Source organism: Manis pentadactyla, chromosome 11, assembly GCF_030020395.1.
Source record: "Manis pentadactyla isolate mManPen7 chromosome 11, mManPen7.hap1, whole genome shotgun sequence".
Taxonomy (NCBI): Eukaryota; Metazoa; Chordata; class Mammalia; order Pholidota; family Manidae; genus Manis; species Manis pentadactyla.
Genome location: NC_080029.1, coordinates 86,275,942 through 86,301,680, shown reverse-complemented (window position 1 = coordinate 86,301,680; position 25,739 = coordinate 86,275,942). Strand labels below are relative to the sequence as shown.

The window sequence follows — 25,739 nt, the reverse complement described above, 5'->3', positions numbered from 1 at the left end:
CTTGAGATAAGGGAATACAAATTGAAGTAATCTGACTTTAAAAACAAGATAATTTAGAAAATGGGACTGCAGATGAACAAGACTGGGAAAATTTCTAACCTCTGAGTGCACTCTAGCCACAACAAGAATGTTTAATGGAAAGGCACTTATTAAAATGAACTCAAGCACCTTGAGCTGATGTTTCAGATAGCTGAAGAACAGTTCTAAAAAGCTGGGCTGACATTAAAAAAGAGAGACTAGTATTTTATTAAAACTATCCTAGCTTGATCATCCTTTGCAGATGTTAAAAACTGTTTCAGAAAGAAAAATGATTATGTTTCTGACAGCAGCTCAAAACAAAATTTCAAAGGTCACCAAGCAATCCAAATGAATACGCTAAATTCCTTTTAAAAGGCAGATGCTGCATTCCTGTTCAGTGCACCAAAATTACTAACACAGTATCTACAATTTAAATTTCATGACTTACTAAATGTTAAAATTAAAAAACTCAAACCCCCAAATCTGGATATACAATATCAGGTGAGGCTAGGGAATCTTTCCATCTTACTATGGAGAACTTCAAAGTACAACTACATGCTTTCTCTCTCTCCTTCTTCTTTTCCACCCTCCCTCCCTCTCAGTATGGAGTTAATCCAATAGTAATTGTACCCAAAGGGTAGATTTTAGAAGCCTGTGTCTTCACCAGGTATATTATGTTTGGTTTTCTTAACAGTAAAGAGGTTACTCCACACATCTGAAATACTGGGTTATATATTGTGACTCTTTTCCCTTATTTACTTAACTCTCACTGCCTTACCTCACCTGTTTCAACCTTCACATTGTTTCTTTCATCCTGTATTTCCTAAGAAAGGAGGAGGGAACAACTTAGCAAAGGTCAGAGGAAATGAAAGTGTAAGAATAGGAAGTAGCACTTAAGAACAGGTGGTCGTGCTCACCTGGCCCAGGCCCTAGGAAGTATCTGTCACTGATCATTCCATTGGGAGATTTTTAAGGTCAGCCCCATCCATCTGCCTTATTTCCTGGCCTTTCATTATGTCCCTTTCCTGGCACCTAGACCTTGAAAGATTCCTTACCTTAAGATCATTATACAGACCATTGTGTATGGATTTAAAATTCAGTTGACCATTTGGTTGGTCAGGGTTCCAATCTAGAACCTACAGGTTATGGCTCAGTCATCAGCTCACACTACTTCCCTTCTGCCTCATTCTTTGTCCACTCTCATCTTACTGAGCATGGGCCTGAAGCTTTGCTCTGAGGACAGGAAATGTTTTCTTTTCATTTTAAGCCTTATCCACTGCCCCATTCCCACTATAAACATATGCTTTGTACCTATTTAATGCTCAACAGGGTATCTGAATAAAATACAAGGGCATTTTTAAGAATAACCATGCCTTCCCTACTACAAAGCCACAGTAATCAAGACAATTTGGTACTGGCACAAGAACAGAGCTACAGACCAGTGGAACAGAATAGAGACCCCACATATTAAACCAAAAATTTATGGTCAATTAATATATGATAAAGGAGCCATGGACATACAATGGGGAAATGACAGTCTCTTCAACAGATGGCAAAACTGGACAGCTACATGTAAGAGAGTGAAACTGGATCACTGTCTAACCCTATACACAAAAGTAAATTCAAAATGGATCCAAGACTTGAATGTAAGTCATAAAACCATAAAACTCTTAGAAAAAAACATAGGCAAAAATCTCTTGGACATAAACATGAGCAACTTCTTCATGAACACATCTCCCCGGGCAAGGGAAACAAAAGCAAAAATGAACAAGTGGGACTATATCAAGCTGAAAAGCTTCTGTACAGCAAAGAACACCATCAATAGGAAAAAAAGGTACCCTACAGTATAGGAGAATATATTCATAAATGACAGATCCAATGAAGGGTTGACATCCAAAATATATAAAGAACTCATGCACCTCAACAAACAAAAAGTGAACAATCCAATTAAAAAATGGGCAGAGGAGCTGAACAGACAGTTCTCCAAAGAAGAAATTCAGATGGCCAACAGACACATGAAAAGATGCTCCACATCGCTTGTCATCAGAGAAATGCAAATTAAAACCACAATGAGATATCACCTCACACCAGTAAGGATGGCTACCATCCAAAAGACAAACAAGAACAAATGTTGGCGAGGTTGTGGAGAAAGGGGAACCCTCCTACACTGCTGGTGGGAATGCAAATTAGTTCAACCATTGTGGAAAGCAGTATGGAGGTTCCTCAAAATGCTCAAAATAGACTTACCATTTGACCCAGGAATTCCACTTCTAGGAATTTACCCTAAGAATGCAGCACTCCAGTTTGAAAAAGACAGGTGCACCCCTATGTTTATTGCAGCACTATTTACAATAGCCAAGAAATGGAAGCAAACTAAGTGCCCATCAGTAGATGAATGGATAAAGAAGATGTGTACATATACACAATGGAGTATTATTCAGCCATAAGAAAAAAACAGATCCTACAATTTGCAAGAACATGGATGGAACGAGAGGGTATTATGCTCAGTGAAATAAGCCAGGCGGAGAAAGACAAGTACCAAATGATTTCACTCATATGTGGAGTACAAGAACAAAGAAAAACTGAAGGAACAAAACAGCAGCAGAATCACAGAACCCAAGTATGGACTAACGGTTACCAAAGGGAGAGGGACTGGGCAGGAGGGATGGGAAGGGAGGGATAAGGGCAGGAAAAAAGAAAGGGGGCCTTATGATCAGCATGTATTATGTTGGGGGGGGCATAGGGAGGGATGTGCAACACAGAGAAGACAAGTAGTGATTTTCAGCATCTTACTATGCTGATGGACAGTGACTGTAATGGGGTTTGTGGGGGGGGACTTGGTGAAGGCGGGAGTCTAGTAACCATAATGTTCTTCATGTAATTGTCGATTAATCATAATAAAATGAATTAAAAGAATAAACAACAACAAAAAAAGAATAACCATGCCTTCTACCTACCTACCTACCTATCTGGATTGACTTAATTTTCCTTCCTGTTTTAACTCTTCGTGAATCAACAATGCATACAAATAAAAACCATGGTCCCAAGTTCAAGGTTTTATTTGATAACTCACTGCTATCTTTCATCCTTTCTGTCTTCTCTGAGGTTCATCTTGATGAAAAAAGATTGCAGCCCTTTCCTTAATTCTCATGGGAAGTTTTCCTACCTTTTTCTTTGACATGTAGTATTTTAAATAACATTGGATTCACCCATTCCTTAAAGCTGGGCAGAATTCCTCACAAAAAGCAGTCCAGGCCTGGTGCTACTATGGTGGGCAATTCTGTGGTTACTTTATCTATTTATTTCATTGCTACTGACCTGTTTTGCAATTTATATTTTCCTTGAGAATCATACATTTCATCTACATCCTTATATAGCTCTTTGCACATACTAGAGACAAGTGGTTACTTATGATTCTTTGACTTCCCAAGTGGAAAACTCAATTTAAATAACCTAGTGTTTTTTTTCAAGAAAAAAAATCATGAGAATTAAGAAAAAAGTAAGAATAATATTAGTCAACAGAAAAAAACAGTAATGGCAATGTTTTAGAATAACATTTTTAGTATAACTTCCCAAAATGGCTGGGGATCAATATGAACCCAATCTCCAAATCCTGTATGCCTATTTTATTTAGCAAATATGAAGGCTCTTCTGATTTAAGATTTGTATTAAAAATACCCAATATATTTCATAACTATTATGCTTGTTAATGTCATTGTTCCATGTTCACTATTAAAATTAATATAAGAATAATCTCACTTATAAGCCGACTTGTTAGCCTCCAGATCCAAGAAATGCAGGATTTTTAGATGTGTGCCTCATGGAACACAGTATTTCTGAGCTTATAAAGTCTCAGATATTACTAGTCCAAAATTCTAATTGATACACAATAAAAGCAGTCAGAGAAGTAACTCACAAAGACCTAGACTTCTCAAAGAGTTAAAGATAGAGCCCAGAGCTCACATCAGTCAAGTTCTGATTTGTCCCAGAACCATATGATTTATAGACCATATACCACTCTTAATTATGACAAATATTTAAATTAATCATGTGTAACATTTATAATGTGGGGGAAAAATTCTAATTTTCCTCCTGGAAGATCTTAAAGCATAGAAGAGGTGATAGCCATCTGTCTGATATCATTTAGGTGATATCTGCCTGCATAGGAGAGAAAATAGATAGTATTTTTTTATGGAAGTATAGTTGATATACAGTATTATATTGGTTTCAAGTATACAACACAGTGATTTGACAGTTCTCTACATTATTAAATGCTCATCCTAACTAAAGTAGTTATTATCTGTCAACATAGAAAGATGTTAAAGAACTATTGACTATATTCTGTATGCTATACTTTCATCCCCTTGACTAATTTATATTATGATAGAGATTTTGTGCCTCTTTATCTCCTTCACCTATTTCACCCACCCAACCCACCTATCACTTCTCAGTACCTATGAGTTTATTGCTATTTTGTTTTGTTTTGTTTTTAGATTCTACCTGTAAGCAAAATCGTATGGTATTTATCTTTCTCTGACTGGCTTATTTCACTGAGCATAATGCCCTCTAGGTCCATCCATGTTGTCACAAATGGCAGGATTTATTTCTTTTTTATGGCCAAGTAATATTCCACTGCGTATATGTACCAAACTTTATTCATCAACTGATGGACACTTTGGTTGCTTCTATACTTTAGCTATTGTAAATAATGCTGCAATAAACACAGGAGTGCATGTATCTTTTCAAATCAAAGATTTTGTTTTCTTCAGGTAAACTTTTAGAAGTGGAATTACTAGGTCATATGGTATTTCTACTTTAGTTTTTTGAGGAACATTCGTACTGCTTTCTATGGTGGCTACACCAATTTACACTCCACCAACAGTACAGGAGGGTTCCCTTTTCTCTATATCCTCACCAACACTTACTATTTTTTGTCTTTGGGATAGTGGCCATTCTGGCTGATGTGAGGTGACACCTCATTGTGGTTTTGATTTACCTTTCCCTGATGATTAGTGAGGAGGAGCATCTTTTCATGTGCCTGCTGGACATCTGTATGTCCTATTTGGAAAAATGTCTATTCGGGTCCTCTGCACATTTTTTAATTGGGTTATTTGTTGTTATGGTGTTGAGTCGTGAGTTCCTTATGTATTTTGGATATTAGCCCCTTATTGGATATATCATCTGCAAATATATTCTCCCTACTGTAGGCTGCCTTTTCATTTTGTTGATGGTTTCCTTTGCTGCACATAAGTTTTCTAGTTTGATGTAGACCCATTTGTTTATTTTTTGTTTCCCTTGTCTGGAGACACATAGAAAAAATTACATATGTTTATGTTCAAGAGATTTTTACCTATGTTTTCTTCTGAGAGTTTTATGGCTCCATGTCTTACATTTAGGTCTTTAATTCACTTCAAGTTTACTTTTGTGTATGGTGCTAGACAGTAATCCAGTTTCATTCTCTGGCATGTAGCTGTCCACTTTTCCCAGATAATCTCTTGACTTCTAGCATTTCAATGTTCCTCTGTCCAACAGAACCAAAAAAATCAATGAAACTGCATCCACAGACAAAACTTGTTAAATTTTTAAAAACAACTCAGGTCTTCATTTATTTTTAAATTGTCAGGCCTGCCTTTAGAGGACATTTTAAAAAAGGAATTATATATATGTAAAGAACACAGTGAAAGTTTAATTTCTCTGGCCTTTTAATTTCCCTCTCCTCTAAATGCCCCAAAATATCCAAAGCAATTAAGTACTAATTACACAATTTCTTTCTTAAAAATAAAGAGCTGATTTTGAGTCAGAGGACAAAATACATCTGAAACTTGTTAACGTATACTTAAGAATCATAGGAGGGCATGAGGGGTGCCAAGAGAAGGCTTGGAGTTTTCTTTCGTTTTGTTTTATTAAAAGGCTTCAAATTCAAGAAATACAGTTATTCACAGGGAAATTATGCAAGATTCCAGTTCACAACATCTGAAAATGAAAAGTAACACTCTGATACGGCCTTTTTTCTACGAATTTGTCAAAAGGTTTCTAAAATGCTAGATTAAAATACACTGTAGGATAAAAAGAATCTTTTTAATACCTATTATATTTCTACTAAATTTGGGAAGGGCAAAAGATATACATCAATACAAATGAAAGTAGAGAATATCTTTTATACTCCAGTATTTTGCTTTTGTTTTTGTTTTTCCCCAAAACACTCTCATAGAGCTCTGACCTTTGTATAGTACATTTCTATGTTTTCTAAGAGTAAGTTTCACAGCCTTTTCTATCCAATCCCCAAGAAGTCAGCAAGGTTTAGTAATAGATATTACTATGATATGCAAACCATGTGCAAAGGTACACAGATCAGATGTGCATTTAATGGGGAGACCTATAGCACAGACAAATGAAATCTTTAGAGAACCCAAAATTTCATTACAGCCATTAGTTTCAAACTCTTCCCCCAAAGCCTCTTATCAAAGCCACTAATAAGGAATACAACTGACTGCTCTGACCTTGTCCTTTGCTTATGTTTTTAGGGGACAATACTAGTAAAAACTGAAGTGCCCTAAAGATAGGAAACAAATGGGAGGTCACAAAGCCAGGACAGTGCAAAGTGAGGCTGGGTAAGCTGGCCCCTGCCGAATGGTGGTTGTGGAGACTGAATATGAGCACTGACAACAAGAGTAAAGCTCTTCTGTATTTTATACTACATCACTCTAAATTCTGTTTAATGCTACAAAAGAAGGGACAGATCATAGTAGAGTAAAAAGAATTCAGGGCAAGTTGTTAGGAGCGTACTAGCTGGGGTCTGGGGCCAGTTTCCTTAAAACAAAACAAGGGGAGTGGATAGTCACTAGAGCCTTTGAAACTCCAAAATCCGGAGGAACATCTGAACGTTCGCTTTTGTCTGCTCTGTTTCTTAGCTGCAGGCACTGCAGGGCCAGGTCCATCTGTCTCAGAACCAGTCTCAGTGGAGGGAAGCATATTAACAGTTATGAGACAGAAAAAGATCTACATACATGCACCCTCCACCCCCACAAACACACACACACATATACAGATACCATTGCACAACCAATCCAACCACAGCAGTAACAGATTTGACCCCTAATGCCTTTTGGTTGTGGGGAGCAGACCTCTGACCCATAGCTAATTTTCTGTGGGGTGAGCTATTTGATTTTTTTTTATCCTCTACCTGTCCCATTTGGCATTGCCACCCAGATCTCACAACGTGATTCCAATGGGTGGTCAGTAACATGACCCCCAAGCACTGGCCACAGAGGTGGACACCTGACCCAGACTAGCTGATTGGAGTCCTTTCTGAGATCCATTCTTGGGCAGAAGAGAATCACCAACTTTTCCCTGGGATTATGAATTCTAAGAAGTTAACAAACTAGCAACTGCCAGGGATCCTTTCTGTTGCCTGAGAAAGAACACAAGAGGGAGAAAAGAGGAGATATTGATGACAATTGTTTTGTCTGTGGGATTTTAGACAGGTCATTAGCAAATTCTTCTCCTTTGGATTTCCCAGACATCTCCCTGCACCAGTTAAGTTCTCCTTTTGTGTGTGTGCAATCTAGTTTGATTAGACTTTATCACTTAAACCAAAACAGTTCCAATATGTCATCAGCGGCCAGGAAAGCAGATGATCAGCAGACATGAGTTATCTAACTGGAGCAATGCTGAGGGAAGAGCCGTGGGCCTGGAGCAGAAAGACTACCACCATAAGTGGACAGAGTAACCTGTCCTCAGTGTTCCTGAGAGCATGTCACCCAGCAGCACACATGTGTCTGTGTTTTTTTTCTCTTGGTCCCACAGAGAAGCAAGTCTAAGCATATCTAATAAAGGGAGTAAGTACAGGCCTGCACAATGACAATTTCCTCAGGAAGGGAATTCCTTCCTATTTTCCTATATCCTATCCTGCATATCATGTTCCTGTTATTCTAAAAGCTGCATCTTATTTTTAACCTTCAGACAAACAGGAATTTAAATAGTTGACACCTTATGAAATGCTCAACCATCTCAGTTCCCTTTAGTCTATAATCATATGTTTTATTTCTAGTATCTTATTCTCTACTGCTAACATCTGCATGTAAACACAATCTTAGTATTCTGTATCTCTTCTGTTCCCGCTGCCTATTCTTCACCTGAAGTCATAATCCCCTGTTTGTCACATCATAATCACTTCCCCAGCACAGCACTGTTGCTCCAGGTGGGGAATAAAGCAGCAGGAGTAGATAAACTCTTAGAAACAAAGATCCTAATTTCTTCCAGCAACGGACATCCTTCACTAAGCCTATTTGGCTTTACACATTACCCCCTTCTAGAGCCTCATAGGGTACATAAATGCTAGAAAGGCACCATGTAAAATATGCTGGTCTGTCATAAGGCACGACCAAACATGGGAGGGTGAGGTGGGAATCAAGCAAATGGTTTTCAGGTGTCACTCAAAATAATTGTGTTTCTTCTAACAGGGCAACATTCACTGGCAAGAATAAAATATCTCTAGAGCCATCCTTATTAAGCCAAACTTAACAAGAATTTGCAGCAAACAGTGGCTGTGGAAGTCACTAATGAAAGTCCCTCAGACCTGGAGATATGCCAACCCATGAAGGATGAATGGTTTATCTTCAGTCTTTGGTATAAGCTCTTTCATGTTTTCCCTAACAGGGCAAACAGTCTTGTCACCTCCTCCCTGTCACTATATTCCTTTTCTCCCGTGCCTTTTATCCAAAGCTCTTCCCTACCCCTCAACTCCCAAAAAAGAGAGAGAGAATGTAACAAAACATAGTCTCTTTAATCACTTGAGATATACAAATTAAAACATCTCCATCAGTAGATAAAATAAATTTTCTATTTGGTTGATATTAGAAATAGAACAAACCCTTCACAGAAGGGACGAGGATGGTCACAATGCTTCCTGTCAATTTAAAGTTTAAGAGGTGTTCTATGTGCACTCAAGCCCAGGAGAAGGCAGCAGGTTCTCCACACCTTCTGAGACTTTAAATGATGATCAATAAATGTTAATTCTAAATTAACTCTCCTTGGAAAGAACTAACTTGTACTTAAGCTTATCTGAAACTTTCTAGGAAGGCTCCATGTTTGATTCACTTGATATTTTTATATCCTTAATGGTGCCTGCCCATAGCAAGAACTTAAAAGACAGCTGTCTGCTGAGCCAACAGAAAAGTGGTTAGCTTTGAGGTAAAAAAAAGCCAAGATAATGAGCTCAACCAGCCATCCTGAAGCACAGGGTGGCATGAAGGTGCTGGTCAGGGAGCACAGATGAATAAGCAAAATTCTATCACCACTTCAGGAAGCGGATCATGAGATAGTAGAACTTTCTTCCTATTAAAGGGTAGCTGTTGATTTTTAGTGTAATCTGTACCTTTCTTTCAAAAGTTTAGTGAAAGTAACATGACAACAGCCTGGAATGTATTTTGTCATTATAAAGACGATCAGGTAAATAAATACCTTCTGAGCTGCTCTAGAGACAGAACTGCATGCTTATCGGGGCAGACATGGTGATAGTGGCATGGCTGGGAGCACCCGGAGGTAACAGGGTGTGTATCATCATCTTCATACTAAAACTAGTACAGTTTCCTGGCATGTAGAGAACACATTCAACCAAAGTTAGGTGAGAAGAATGAGTAATGAATAAAAGAATTACAAGAACTCTGAAAAACTCCTAGAAATTATCTGTATTCATTTGTTTATAGCTTGTCTCCCTACTAGACCATAACTCCACTAAAGCAGGGACTTCATCTGGCTTATGACTAGTGACTAAAATAGTACCTGACTCAGTAAGTTATTTTTGGAATAAGTGAATAAGTATATGAATAATAGATATTTTCAGTTGGAGAGACCAAAGTCATTTATTCAACTTGGACTTCTCTGAATACAATATAACTATTTGTAGAAGTACAAAATGGATAAATTTACAAGATAAGATAAATCTCCTTATGAATACACCTGAGTTTTCAATGATAAGGACTCTTCCTCTTTCCAGAAGTGCCTGGTTAATGTGCTATAGCAGCTGCTCAGTACATGATTATGAATCAAGGAAGCTGATGAAATTATTAGGGTTAAGATAAAGGTGATTTATTTTTATTTTTCTCTTCTACTGGTAAAAGAGGTCAGATAAAATAAGATTTTCTAAAATGACATATAAAGCGCAATGGGTGGAAAATTTAGAACTGGATAAAAAATTCAGGGAAGTCACACTTCTTAAAAAGGGTTAATATGTAAACAATAAGAATTCTTGTCTTTTTAAAGCAGTCCAGATTAGAAACCAACAAAGAGACAGACAGAGTCAGAGAGGTTGATTTTACTTTTGCTTATAAAAGAATCACAGTAAAAAAAATGTTTGCAATGTCTCTATAACAAAATTCAAGGTTTACACACGTAAACAAGAAAGCACAGGATTGAATGAATGGTCTATTTATATACCAATGTATTTCCATAGTTGGCTTTAAAATGATGATCTAGCTAAATTTACCTGGCACAGAATTTTAGATCTAATTAACCCTCATGAAGGGGTATTTACAAGGTAAAAGAACAATCCCATAACAATATTTCATACTAGACTTTGAATTTTCATGTATTAGCTGTAAAGAAACATGTATTAATTTAGTACTACACTGAAACACTTACAATGTGTAGAATAAGTTAACAACTTCTTTGTACACTGATGAGGAAATACTTCAAAACAGGACTGAAGTTATATGGAGTCAGCTAACTTTCCTATAACTCATTTAGTTTTAAAGATCAGTTAAGTATCATCTTTGGGTATGTTTCAATAAAATAATTACTTCTTGACCCTACAGCACAGAGGAATAGGTGGGGCCCATCAATTTTCAGAACTTATATGCAGATGGTAATGACTCCCTAGCTATGTTTCTGCATTGCCTTTGTTGGCTGTGGGCAATTCAAACTCAGTTCCAGGGAGCAAGAGAGTCAAGAACCTGGGACTAAGCTTACACCACCAGTAAGCCCTCGTCTCCTTCTCCCTGCTGAGTCTTCCAGCTCTTTGGAGGGAAGCAGAGAAAAGAGAGGCTGTAAAGAAATGGCACTGAGGACCTGACTACCCATAAGCAGATGGTGCCATGGAAGTAACACCAAGCAGTCCTGAAAATACGATTACTTACTCAGTAACTTAAAACAATAAAACATATTTGGCTATGCCACTAGCTGAATGATCAATGTCATCAGATACAGCACAATATTATCAGAACTCTGTAGTTCGAAAACACATCTCATGGTGCATTGTGGGTCATCTATTCCAACTGATTCTAAGCCATTATACACTTTATTTTGATTAGACTTCTAAAGGCAATTTCTCTTTAATTTACCCTCTTTCTATAGGCTTAACACTTCAACTGTTCTTTTTACATGAGGAGGCTTGCTGCTTTTCCATATTGGAATTTAATTCCATAATTTGAGGCCATTTTTGTAACTTAACAACTTTAACCCTAGGCTACAGAATATTTATGATATCTCTCATCTTTAAATTATCAACAATCTTATAACACATTCAACTTCATTCTCCAGTTCATTATTAAAAAATATTTCTTGCAGGACTGTATTCAACATGACTCTCTAACTTGACATAAGACCATACACTTGACTTCCCTTGGCCAATTCTTTGTTCACTTTGGCACAAAAGTTATGTAATCCAATTGATTTTTTTAACATAATAAAACACACTATACAGACTCTCAGATATGCACATAAAACAGATGTGTACAAACCACGACTCGTGTAGAGAGAGCCTTTACATACTGCCACATTTAAAATGGAGAGGAAGAATTAATTCACTGAAGAGTGCCTTGTGGGGCTTCCATGATCAGTTATCACATGTGTGCTGTTTGAGGCTTAATTACTAACACTTAAGAGATGTTGGAAGAAATTAACAATCTGTATCAAGACTCTACACTGGCACACAAACACATGTACATGTGAGATTTTTAAAAATCATACTAAATCTACTATGACAATTAATATTTGGCATAAAAATAATAAAAACTTAATATTTGGCTTTGAAGTACCATCCAGTTCCACACATGAGACAAATATATCTCACAAGAATTTTTCTAAACATTCTTTTTAACATACAAAGCATTTTATAGGCAATATTACTTTTGTTTCTTTCTCTCATAAGGTCAACATATCTCAAAACACCAGAAGTAATAGTGCCACAGATATTAAAGCATTTTTTCAGCGACTTATTCTATAAAATATTAATTGCAAGCCTGTGCATGTGCTGTATGTATTGGAGATTAGGTAACTGAGTCCCTGCTCAGTTCTAAATAAAAGATAACATGCAGCTCTGGTCACCATTCACTCTTCACTCTTCCTTTAGTACATAATAACTGCAAGGGGAAGATTTTAAAAAATACATATTTAAGCACTCACGGAGGTATTACAAGCTAGAAAGGATGTAAGCAATACTTACCTAGGAAGGACAGCTTTTTCTCTAGAAGCAAGTCTCTCAGCAGGACTTCATGCTCATGACCAATAGCACTGGGAAGTTTTAGTTAAGGAGGGTAACACATGTAAAATTATTCCATCAGAAAACATGGTATTTATAAATACCAGGTCTATTTATATTTGAGATGAAATAGAAAATAGAGGTAATTACATCAACTATTTCCACCTTCAGTCCACATCTCTGAGAAATGAAACTTCTATACACAACCCACAACCCTTCATTTAAATGACTTACTGGAATTTTTCTGTAAATGTTTATAGGTATTTTGGAAAATAAAATTTTTGCAAAAGGATGTGTATTTTATCTTTTTTGAAGAGGGAGAGTCACTTTAAAAATCCTTTACCCTATGTTAAAAATCCCTCAACTCAATTTAGCACACATTTATTAAGCATTTACTAAGTGTAGCAAAAAAACCCACAAAAAACCAACCAGCCTTTTCCCTATGTTTCAAGTCTTGCAGAGGTCTACAAAACCTGTGTGGGTTCACACTGCTCCCAGAGCCAGCATTTACAGCTCCTGCTTCACTTCCACTCTACTGCTGATGATCCTCTCTCTGCATCTTGAGAAGCCAAACTGACTATTGGGAAGTATATTTACTGGGGGAAAGACATTTTAGTAAAGCACTGTGTGCAGGTATACACATAAAATGCTTATAAATATATACACACAAGCATATATCAATTCTGAGTGCTCAGTAAGAGTTAGGCACTGTGTTAAGTGCTGTATGTATATTATTTCATCCTCACAATTATTATCATTCCTATTTTATAGAAGAGGAAACCAAGGCTTAGAAAGGAATCTACAAAAGCTCATGATTAATGGGTGGCAAAGCAGAGTATCAGAGTAAGATCTCTGAAAAGCCTATGTTTATGACCTCCATAGAGCTTCTTAAAAAAGTATTAAAATGAATTATGTAAAAATAACTGATGTGCCTAGTATTTCTTAATATCATACACTAAGCCTCTGTGCTGAACACTTTAGGGTATCACCTTATTTAATCTTCACAACAAGTACATGAATAGGTACTGTTACTAGTCCCATTTTTACAGTTATGGAAAGCAAGGTTCAGGAAGGGTGAAGAATTTGCTGATGGTTCCATGGCTGATAAATAATGAAATCAGAAATGGTATTTGGAATTCTGGTCTATTTTCCAAAAGGTTGAGATGGTACAAAGTGTGAAAAGGAGTGTTATCCTATTCTCTCTGATACTTTGACTCTGTCAGAAGCATTTGGTAATAATTACCTAATTCTCCATTTCACTGATAATGTCAATCTGGTCATACTACTCCTTGGCTTACCAGAGACCCTTTAATTCTGATCATGCATTGTAAAAGTCCAATTTAAATCCATTAAAGCTTATGTATTATTTGTTTAAAAAATATTAGAGAATTATCTTTCCCTTTATCAACAGAAACAGATGAATATCATTTAAATCTTAGATTCAAGAGATGCAGCCACTCAAACCCACTGTTAAAATGAGCCCTAAGTCGTCATCACTGCCGGTTTCCTTCTGTTGTTCTCCCTTCCCTGTGCTGTGCTTATTTAATTTCTAATTGGAAACAAAACGAAACAAATTTCTAAATCACAGAATTCCGCACATTTGCAGAGTCCATTGAAGACATCTGGTGAATAACTCACAATGGCCTCTCATTACCAGGGACATCCCACAACTTAGAACTAAATTATTTACTTCTATTCCACATAAATGTGCTCTCACTTTTATTGTTGTAAATTATTTACATCTAAAATGTTGAATCATGAAACTGAGGTTACTGATGGTATAGAAATGAAACCCACAGCATTTTAAGCTTCCTGCCTCATTATCCTTCCTTGCTTGTCTGTTTAGGTCTTTGTCTAATAGCTGTGTCCTGAAGTCACACATCGAAAAGTTGAGGTGGCTGGTTTCTCACACCTTTTGTGTCAGTGAATGTGAGCTGCGGCAGGAAAGGTGTGGATGGGCATGGCTACATAGGAAAAAAATACAGTAGAGACCAAGAGGAAAAGAAAGCACAATGACGATTTACATACTTTTTGCTATAGTGCTTTTTGTGGTGTCCTTTTAGTAAATGACCAATTTACTTGTTCTACTTACACAAATGTCTACATGTACAATTTTCATAATGGAGTAAAAAGGTTTTACACCTATTCTATTTACTAAATGTGTGCTTTCTCTCTTATAAAGTGATGTAATTTACCAAGAGTATGCAATGTAAACATTACCAAATTATCAGAACAACATACAAATAGCATTTTCACTCACATGGAAAACCAATAATTTTTATTCAGTGTGAAATAAAATAATTCTCATTCATCAGTTTAGGAAAATCTATGCAAGTGGGTTTACATTATATGAAATTGTTACTACTTCAATGCAAAGATAAAATCAGTTCTCTGTAGACTTCCCAGCCTGTGTTATTCTGCATGGTAAAAGCAATCACTAATTTGAAATTTTGGAAAGATATACTTCTTGATCATGCTTTGCTTGATATAAACATATATAAAATACAAGGTGTAGAAAATAAAGCTTATAAAAAGCAGTAATTTTACTGGCAATAGGCATAATGGAACTACAAAATGATAATCTAGTTGGTGAATGCAATCTATAGATATACATCATTATTTTTATCAATTGAAATCATGTACTACATTAAATTCTACTGGCAATAACACAGCCAAAAAAGCAAAGTGAATGATGGCAAAAATGTAAGGAAAATATTCCAAACAGAATTTATAATGCTCTATAAGCAGAAAACACTTAGACTTTGTCTATAATAATACCTATTATTGATGTATAGCAGTGACCATGGGGCAAAACTTGTAAATAACCTCACAAGCCATTTTCTTCGCCAGCAATACAGCAATCTAGTTTCCCGTAAGCATCTCAACTATTACTGAAAAATAGCCTCCTGGCATTTACAAAGCAGTTGACTTCATACTTTAGTCCATGCATATGTAATTAGATACTTATATTTAAAATCAATATGCAATCCTTCAAAAGACATTATGCTTTTAAAACCTTAACTTTAAATTGATTTTTAACTATTTTATGTGCCTTAAAATTAACATGCAATTCCACCCCAGATACTCTGAGATGGTGTTAGTTGTTAAACAAATGTGCTAAACTTTATCATTGTAGCAATATGAGGCTGGCACTTCTACAATTTCTAACACTATCATTAATTTTATACTGAACATAGAAGTATATAGAAGTATACTTCACTTTGGTCTAATAAAAAGATAAGCTTATGACAATTAAGTGATTTTATTTTTAAACTGGATATGGGGAAACAGACTTGAGGAATAAATATATGAAGGCTGTAACTTAGATACTGAATATTCTTATAAGAGAGCTCTGATAAAAAATTATTTTTAAAAGGTTAACTTTATGAAAAAGAAAATGAGTGAATTTCTTCACAAAAACTTTACTGACCCTAAGCCTTTATGAAACAAAGTGAGATATAGATATATACATGTGCACATGCAGACACACACATACAAACACACACACCTGACTAGCAAGGAATTTTTTTAAAAGCCTCCTGACTAGTAATCACCTAGTCACAAGTGGTCACAGTGCCACCAACACTAACAAAACCAATACGAGGATGGGCATGTAGTAATACTAATATTATTAAGAAATGTGAGACTCATGGATGCAGATGGATATAATTTTCATTAAAAAAATAGTATTTACTCTTTAAATAAAATTTTTAGCCAAGTATTGTCAAAATTCTTAGTGTTGCCAAGCTACTACTAAACATATTGCTTAATAATGTCCTACTTCCTACTATCCACTCAAATCCTGTTTTAAAAAGTAAACATTAACTCTTTAGCAATCTCAATGTCTTTAATGAAGAATGACTGGGCATCTGTTTTCATAGCCTTAAATTCAGCCCAGAGGGAAAAATTAGCTTGACTTCTCTAAAAATGTTTATGAGGGATCCAAATGGCAGCTCAGATTGTAATCAGCATTTAAGCAATAAGAATCTACCGCCCTTTAAAATGTGATGGTCTCTGGCAGTATTTTAATCACATCATCCTTTAACTCCAGGCTCGAAATTTATTCTAGTAAACTCAACTAAATTTGGCTCATTCTAAACAGAAATTTGTTATACTTCTTAAAATGTTCATTGGGATGCTTAGATACTTTCCAAGACAGCATGTCACCTGCCTAATAACTCTGTACCTTTAACCTCATTGGAAACCAAGCAATTTGAAATAAGCATGTGAACATGCAACTGCTGAACTGATATCTTCCCACAGCCTATCGGATTTTTCTTAAGCTATAGAAAAGGATGGTCTGCAGTGACCCTCCAGGTGACTGAATGCAAAATAGAAGAGTATGAAATGTGTTCTGTGAAGCAGAACTTTATGTCAGATTAAAGCTAGACACATCTCCTCCACTGAGTCTAAGCTCGTCAATTGCGCACCTAAAATTTTATGGGAAAGGATACTGTTTGATGCAGTCCACCAGTGGCCCATAACAGCAGTCGTTCACGATGCACTGCAGACAAACAAGAGAAGAGGTCTGGGGTGGGCAACTACAAAAACTAACAGTTAACAGTATCCTAATAGCAGTAATTACTTTTCTAAACAAATTTTTTAAAATTATCAAAGACTGTTCAGATTTAATCACAGAAAAAAAAATTGCAAGCTTTTTATTCACTATAAAAGCAAGCTATTAAAAAGGGAAATGCTCTTCTCGCAAATATTGCATTGCCATTTACGGTGCACCCTGACCTCAGTGATAGTTTATGATGACAGTAATTAAATGAGGTTTAAAATCCTTTACTCTGCTAGGCAGATAACAGCATTGCCACTGAAAATAGACAGCTGTGATTAATACCTGATAGACCTGATTTGCTAGAACTCCATCTGGAATCTGAGAAGGGTCCCGTAGCATACTATTTATAACAGACTTGGAGGCTGCCGAAGAAAAGAGATGAACTGTTAACAATAATCATACTTGTAGTGCAACAAGAGGGTGTCATATACCTATATATACACAAACCATGACAATGAAAACATTACAGATTCTAATAATTTTTTCCTTTTTTTTAATATAAGGAAAGCTTTTATTTAAGCCATTTTGCCAAGTTTATAAGTCACATAGCCAGATCTATAGATGACCTAGTTTTCCAAGATAAATTAACAAGTATAGACCTTTAATAGTTAGCTAGAAAGGCCCACTTGGGGATAAAACAAACACACAGAAACAATCAGAAAATACTTTTTTACCTTTTGCAGGTAATATTTTATAACCAGTATATGTACATGGAGAGCTTAGTGAAGGCAGATGAGATTCAAAGATTTCAAGGATGTCAATAAAAGTAACTTTCAGCCAAGAAAGTATCTCTGAATTCTAAACCTTTCTAAAAGAATTCTCATCAACTGCCATAAAATGTTATGTCCATTTCATAGGTGAAGAACATTAGGTAAAAAATGACTGACACTTGAGGGAATCTTAAGTAAGAAAAATATATATATATACACATTATTTATATATAATTTTTATCCCAAAATATATCTCATCACATCCAACAGCAAATTAAACTGACCTCCCCCCAGGCAGTTGCTATAGAAGAGGCTAGGAGAGACATCTGATGAAGGTTACAGTATCAGATCAGGTCACCCTCATAGGAGATCGAGGCAGGAGATCCTGGTTTTGCTGTTTCCAGTGGGCACTTGGAAGTCACAGTGGCTAGAATTCCTCTTCCTCTGCATAGGAGGAAGCAAGCCTCTAGATTGCAGCTAAGTCAGGTGCCAATTCTTTCAAGTCTCCATTGGAATTATTCTCAAATATTCTGCACAATGGCTTAGAGTCTGTCCACACAAACTAAAATGCACATTGGATGATCATCTAGTTAATAGAATGAACACAGACCACAGACCTACATCATTCATGTTCTGTGATAATTTTTGGCCTGTTCTTTAGATTATTATGTTCTTTATCAGGTTCAGTACTGTAAGAATACCGACAGATATGATAAATATTAGTAAATACTGAGGAAAGAAATAAGGAAATTACATCCTTTTCACTTAAGCATAGTAATGAGTCCACAAAGAAATAAATGATGTACCATTATTTTAATTGTTTCCAATTCTGTGTAACTGCATGCTTATAGCAACATTTATGTACTTAGCCACTGGTACAGAGGTGTCTGCACCACAAATGGACAGGCCATATTTGGAATCTCCAAAAGAGCATCATCACCTCAGGAATCCCACCTAGCCTTATCTCTACAACTAGCTCTACAACCCTGGAAGTTATGGAGCCTCTCAAATTCAATGTCTTAGTCTGTAGAAAGGGATAATATTATCTGAGCTGACAGCCTTAGTGTTTTGTGTAAGCCTTTAGAGAAAATAGCTACCACAGCTATTTTGTTATTTATTTTGTTAAAGTGTAAGTAATAGTAAGAACTAAATTAGACTTTGACATTTGCCTCATACAAGCTTAAACTGGGCTCAATTATTTCTCAAAGGAATTACAGTGGGTGAGAAATACACACATGGGGAATCTGAAACACCAAGTAAAACAATAGATTATTTTAAGTATGTTGTTAGAGAGATAGTGATGTACCTGATAAACTCACCAGTTTTCCCACTTAATTCTGAGACCTGCCCAGTTGTAGGGGCCCAAAGCAGTTGCTCTTGCACTTGGTCACCTTCTCTGAGGGTACTCTTGTGGGTCTGCAACTCAGTCACCAGACAAGAATAGCAGATACATTTTTTAGGGTACCCATGATCAGTGCCTCAAGGAAACAACAGCACCTTCTTCTCCACATGCACCTGGACTACTAAGATGTTACACTGCTAATTCTCATACCGATGCCAGGAAAGATTACTAATCTCCAAATGGCCAGACAATGTGACCAAAAGTGTTATTGCTGAGGAAAATCACTGACCTTATAACAACCTATATGCAAACTCTCATTGCTAAGATCATAAAACAAAGGAACTTTTTAGAAAAGAAGAGGGACAATACTATAGGACATAAGAAAATTAGGTCATTTATTTTATGAGAGAAGAAAGGGAAATATTAAAGAAAAAAGAAACTAATGACATAATTTTCCTCACAATTTAAATTTTAGAATAGTGTGCTTATCAGAATTAAGAATCATAGCCAGTAAACTTTTTTTAAAAAGTTTGAATGTATTGAATAGAGCGCTATTCAAATCAAAGGAAGCTTGTGAGAGGAAGTCAGTCATTTAAAATTGAATAGTAAAAACGATATATTGAGTCCAAATTTGCATTAAACTCAACAAAATGTCTTTTCTTGCAACCTGCCATTTTTTAGAACAGAGGAGAAAGTGCTAACAAATAGGAAGTTAAGGCCTCAGCTGCAAACTGAGGGTGTGTCTGCCCTCCATTTGCAGATCTTGGCACTCAGGCTTCAGAAAAGTATTGCCTGTGTCTCAGATTAAGCCAGAGTGCAAACTGACTTCTACACATGTACTCTGAAGTTTAGGAACTGTCAAAAGTATGCACAGTATCAACCAGATAAAGAGAGGCAGTTGGACCTACCTAGTGATGGCTGGGAATACGAGACCTCATGGAAGCCTGTGCCTTTCATGCAAGTTGTACCTTGGCCTACTCTCTCTCTTTCAATTTGCACCCATCTTTTTGGACAATAAGTGGACAAGAGTCTTATTCTCACTAACTTTCACTAGGAGCATTCATTCTGTTGAAAACAGTTTACCCCTGCCATGACATCATCTGCTGGTATTTAAACTTTCTACCAAGCATGCATAAAGCAGGCATGCGTGAGTCACCTGGAGCTAGATGCACAAGAACTGGACAGGAGAGAGCAGGTCCTCCTGTTAAAGCATGTCACAGAAGGCGGGCAACAGGCAATGCCTGGGCTAAGGCATAATGCCTAAGTAAAGATTATAATCTTTTTCACAGTAAATTATTTCAAGCATAAAGAAGTAAGGAGCCTAAAATAATAAACATCCATGCATCCAATACTCCGCCTTACCTTCTGAATCTGCAATTAAATTTACTTTAGTCTAATATTAATTTGTGTAAACATTTTCCTTTATCAGTCTCACTAGATATTGGTTTATTAGTATTTTTAAGAAACCAAATTTTGATTTTGTTGAGTCTTTCTACTGCTCCATTTCTTCCAATTTTATTTAATTTATCCTCTTATCATTATTATTCCCTGCTTTCTAATTTGAGTTTGCTACATAGTATTCTTTTACTAACTTACTATTTTTATTAAATAAACTTTCAGTTTTTAATTTGAATACATACTTGTAAGGCAATAATTTTTCCTCTAAATTCTGTTTTATCTATATGTCACAAGTTTTGCTGCCATTTATTTATAAATATTTTGTAGTTTCCATTATGAATTAATCAATTTCAAATTCCTAAGTTGATTAAGTTGTGGTCAAAGTATGTCATGCTTATATTAATTTGGGGTATTTGACTTCCCCTGTGTTTTTATATGTGATCAAGTTTTATAAATGTTTTATGTGTTTAAAAATACTAAATTCCTATTTTTGAGGTACAAGGTTCAGGGTTCAGGTATGTCTACTAGGCTGAAATTTTAATTGTATTATTCAAATCTATATTCTTATTAGTTTTTTCAAAACTAGGTATGAAATAATCATCTACTACTGTGAATTTGTCAGTTTCTCCTTTTAATTCTGCCAATATTTGCTTTATAAATTTAGAGGCATTATTGTTGGATGCATGCACTTGTTATACATATAGTTCTTGGATATTATGTTTTTGGCATCAAGTCATGACCTTCTTTATCTCTTTTTTGTCTTAGTGTTGCCTAGTGGTAATAATGCTTTTGGACAGTATCTGCCTGATATAGCTGGTGTTCCATTTCTTTACTTTGAACTGTATGGTGTCACTAAGTCTTGGTGTGACTCTCATAAATAGCATTTAGATAGGTTTTCAAAAAAATCAAATTTGAAAATTTCTGTTTAAAAAGTGACTTTATAATGACTCTATGGCATCTTACTACACTAATGGACAGTGACTTCAGTGGGGTATGGTGGGGGGACTTGATAATATGGGTAAATGTAGTAACCAAAATGTTTTTCATGTGAAATCTTCACAAGAGTGTATATCAATGATACCTTAATAAATAAATTTTAAAAATAAAATAAAATAAAAATGACTTTAATCCATTTTTAACTGACACATTTGGGCTTATTTCTACCTTCATATTTTCCATGTTCTGCTAACCATTCTCTTTCTTCCTCCCTTTCCCCTTTACTACCTTCCAGTTGAATAAATTTTCTTTATTTCCCCTTACTCTTTTTATTTATCTGGAAATAATACGGTTTATATCTACTTCTTTAGTAGTCCTCTCAAATGTGCTATCACATTGAACAATACCTAATCTAATCAAACCTCCTTTGTAATTCTGAGCGTAAGAAATTTGGACTGCACTTACTCCAATTCAGAAGCATCCCTTCCCCATCAGCCTTCATATTACTGTGTCTATTATTTTTGTCCACCCACCTCATTTGTAAATATGATTTCCCATTCAGTCTCTGTGATGGTTGGTTTTATGTGTCAACCTGATGACACAGAGTGCCTAGATATTTGGTTAAACATTACTATGGAAGTGTCTATGAGAGTGTTTCTGGGTGAAATTCACTTTTGAAATGGCAGACTAAGTAAAGCAAATTGTCATCCATCTGTTAAAAGCCTGACTAGAACAAAAGACTGAGTAGAAGAGAATCTTTCTGACTGATTGCATTTGAGCTGCGATGTCAGTATTTTCTTGCCTTTGGACTCAGACTACAATATTGGCTCCTCCCGGGTCTCAAGCCAATAAGCCTTAGTACTAGAACCACACCACACTGGCTCTCCTGGGACTCCAGCTTGCCAACTATAGAGTTTGGGACTTACCAGCCTCCATAATCATGTGAGACAATTCCTTAATATCTGTCTCTCTCTCTCCAGACACACACACACACACACACACACACACACACACACACACACACACACCCCACTATTGGTTTTGTTCTCATAATTAATATGTCTCTCTCTCTCCAGACACAGACACACACACACAACACTACTGGTTTTGTTCTCTTAAGTACCCTAACTAATACATTGTCTTTCCATTTTTAAAAGAATTCAATGCTTAGATTTATCAAAGTGTGCCAATTTCCTCTTTCAGTATTGCTTCCTGAATTCCACTCTCTGCTTCTGGATTCAGTATCCTTGTTCCTGAAGCAACTCATTTATTAGTTCTTTTAGCTAGGATTACTTAGTAGTAAAATCTCTCAGTCCTGCCTTGCCTGAAAATGTCTTTACTTTGTTCTTACTGTTGAATGATAATATAGCTGGGTATAAAATTATAGGCTAAGAGTCATTTTACTTCAACCCTTTGATGACTGTACTGTCTCATGACATCTGCAGTGACTGATAAGAACTCTACTATCAGTCTAACAGTAATCCCTACAAAGGTAATTTGTCTTTTTTCTCTGATTGCATTTAGATTTTTACTTGATATTCAATAGTTTCATCACTGTATGCTGTGGATGGTTCTTTTTATTGAGCCTGCTTGGAATCAGCCATGATTCATAAACCTAAGGATATATGTATGCCTTTGACCAGTTTGAAAATTTTTAAGCCATTATAGCTTTGGCCTCCATTCTCTCCTTCTGAAGCTCATATTTAGACATTATTGAAAGGTCTTATCCTGTCCCCTATGTGTCCTACTCCTATGAAGTGTCTATATTTCCCCTCTCATCATCTCTGTTATACTAATGGTGCCTTCCTTAGCTCCACCCCAGAATTCACTAATTTTTGTTCTAATTGAATTCCTGTCATTTTTTTTCTAATCTAACACTTCACTCATCTAATGAGCTTTTAACTTCAATGACAATTATTTCACTTCTAAACTGTTTTTCTAAATCTATCTGATCTTATTTTACACTATTTTCTATCTTTTTATTTATCCAGTTATAGTCTTTGTTTTAACTTAATCAGTCTATATTTATTATTTTATAAACCTTACCTTATAAAATTAATATATAGTGTCATTTTCTCATCTCTAGTCCATGGTATGCTATTTCTCTATCTACCCACCTCTATGGTGGGAGATGTAATTTAAGTCTCATTTATAACCATATAAAAGAAGGATATTTGCCCCAAGATAAAGGCATTTCAAGCATCAGCAATCAAGCAAGTGGAGACTTTCCATGTCACTGATCACACCCATTTTTATAACTCTTCATTTCTTTAGTGTAAACTCAGATGAATGGCCAACTACTGCTGAAAGGAACCAAGGCAATTAAGGAGGTAAGCCATATGCAATCCTAAGGTCCCTGGAAGTCTTTCCCACTTTCAAGAGAGCCTTTTGACTGGGTTACACCTGAACTAAAACAAATACAAGACCATATATAGTGGGAGCATCTAATTCAAGATCACAAACAGGTTTAAGAATGACAGATGAATGAGCACAGGGCTGATTGTGTCATGGGTGGCAGCAGTCAGGAGAGAAGAAAAGATGAAATGAGGGATGGATGATTCAGGGATAAAGACAAGATGGGTCATTTGGAAGAACAAATCATGTGCAGACAGAATGGTGGCATTAGAACTTAGTTCCCCCTCCACTGGAGAAAAACAATTCCTACAGTTGAATAGCTAGATGGGGAAGACAGCTGTTCCCAAAGTACACGAGGAGTTTTGCCTCTTCATACGGCTGTTTCAGAGGCTGAGCTCCAGAACAGCAAAGCTGAAAACACCAGCTGGAATTCAATCTTTTCTCCAAATGCTGGTTTAAGGCCTTTGGACATGAAGGTCATGAAGGTCTCATCCCTACAGGAGTTGGCCTGCTAGTGTCTTTTCTGGACAAGTTTGATATTGCCAGTGATCCACAGGAATCTATGTAACTCTTGCAGTAGGAACTATTCCTGAAGAATTCCAGGCAGTCCACTAGCTCTCCCTATACTGGTGTGATCTCTAAAGCAGTCTGATTCTATTTGATAATCTGAACAAGAAATATATTTTAACATTAGGGACAAATTAAGTTCTGCTATATAACTAGCACATAAACATGTAAGAAATAGCTCTAACTACAGTCATCAAATAAAAAAGTATTATGTAAGAACAAGAGGAAGAAGTCTCCAAAGCATGAATATTCACACTGATCAGTCTTGTCTCAGTCAACTTGCAGCTCTACAGCCACTATGCACCATCAACTCCTATCCAACAAACATACATTCTACATGTATTTATTAAGCTCCTAGTTAATGTCAGGAATATACTTAATTCTACCCACCCATCCACCCCTAACTCGAACCTCAAAATCTGGGATGTTCTTTCTCATCTTTCCCTTGGCCAGAACTTTGAAATACAGTTAAATTCTCACTTCCTCCAGTAATGTTTTCTCATTATTTTTCCAATCCACTTGCTCTCACCTCCCTCATATTGTAGAGTGGCATGAACTCATACTGTCTACCAAACATGTAACTCTTGATTAAACATCACTTTATAATCTGTTGACAGCAGAATGGTCAGGATGCTGATTTCAAACTATGACACGTTAAAAGAAACTGCAGAAAAAGAATGTTTAGAACAGTATAGAAAAAAGAAGTCATAATTCCTCTTATCTTCATGCATCTGGGGGCTTTTATATGAAGGATAGGGCTCATCCTGTGGCTGTAGCAGGAAGATAAGAAATAATTCTTAAAAGTTTGTTACTGGTTCTAAAGCTGTAAGGTTTTAGATTTCAAGCTCTACTTTATATGGCCCAATATTTGATCTACATAAATCTTTCTTGACCTTTTTTTTAAATTTCATTATGGCTCACATAAGGAGACATTTTAGATAATTTTTCTTAATTGTCCCTCCACAAAAATTTAATGCCACAGGTATACTGTGTATCTGCTTATGCAATACCACCTCTGGGAAGAATGCCGGGAATACTTGGCAACCTGCTTAAAAGCAGAAGTATTTCTCCGTTATCATCTCAAAGCTGCTCTGCACAAAATAGCTACTCAATAAATTGCAGAATGATTAATGAACTTAAAATTCAAGCCCTGCCTATATTCCCTACTGTTACAGCAGTTTTTAGGTAGTCAAATGTATTTGACTTAATTTGAGCTTTCTCATTATGGATTAGTAGGCTTTTTTTAAAAAATCATTTTCAGAAAATTTAGACTAAGAGGATACAGGCCACAATAGGCATGCCAAATAATTTTTTCTTTAACAGTTGTATATTATTTTCATAAATAATTAATAATATAATACATTGATAATG

At 36.0% G+C, this 25,739-nt stretch overlaps 1 protein-coding gene across 7 annotated transcripts in view; it reads right to left on the bottom strand.

Annotated features, from left to right (window-relative positions):
- CDIN1 (CDAN1 interacting nuclease 1) overlaps positions 1-25,739 on the bottom strand; it is a 207,642-nt gene that overhangs the window by 97,749 nt on the left and 84,154 nt on the right. For all 7 annotated transcript variants that reach the window (XM_036887549.2, XM_057488657.1, XM_057488658.1 and 4 more), the window contains 3 exons: positions 17,343-17,422; positions 16,951-17,000; positions 12,461-12,528 (listed from right to left, as the gene is read on the bottom strand). In XM_036887549.2, the coding sequence (XP_036743444.1) occupies positions 12,461-12,528; positions 16,951-17,000; positions 17,343-17,422 (198 nt within the window). The remainder of the gene's footprint in view (positions 1-12,460; positions 12,529-16,950; positions 17,001-17,342; positions 17,423-25,739) is intronic.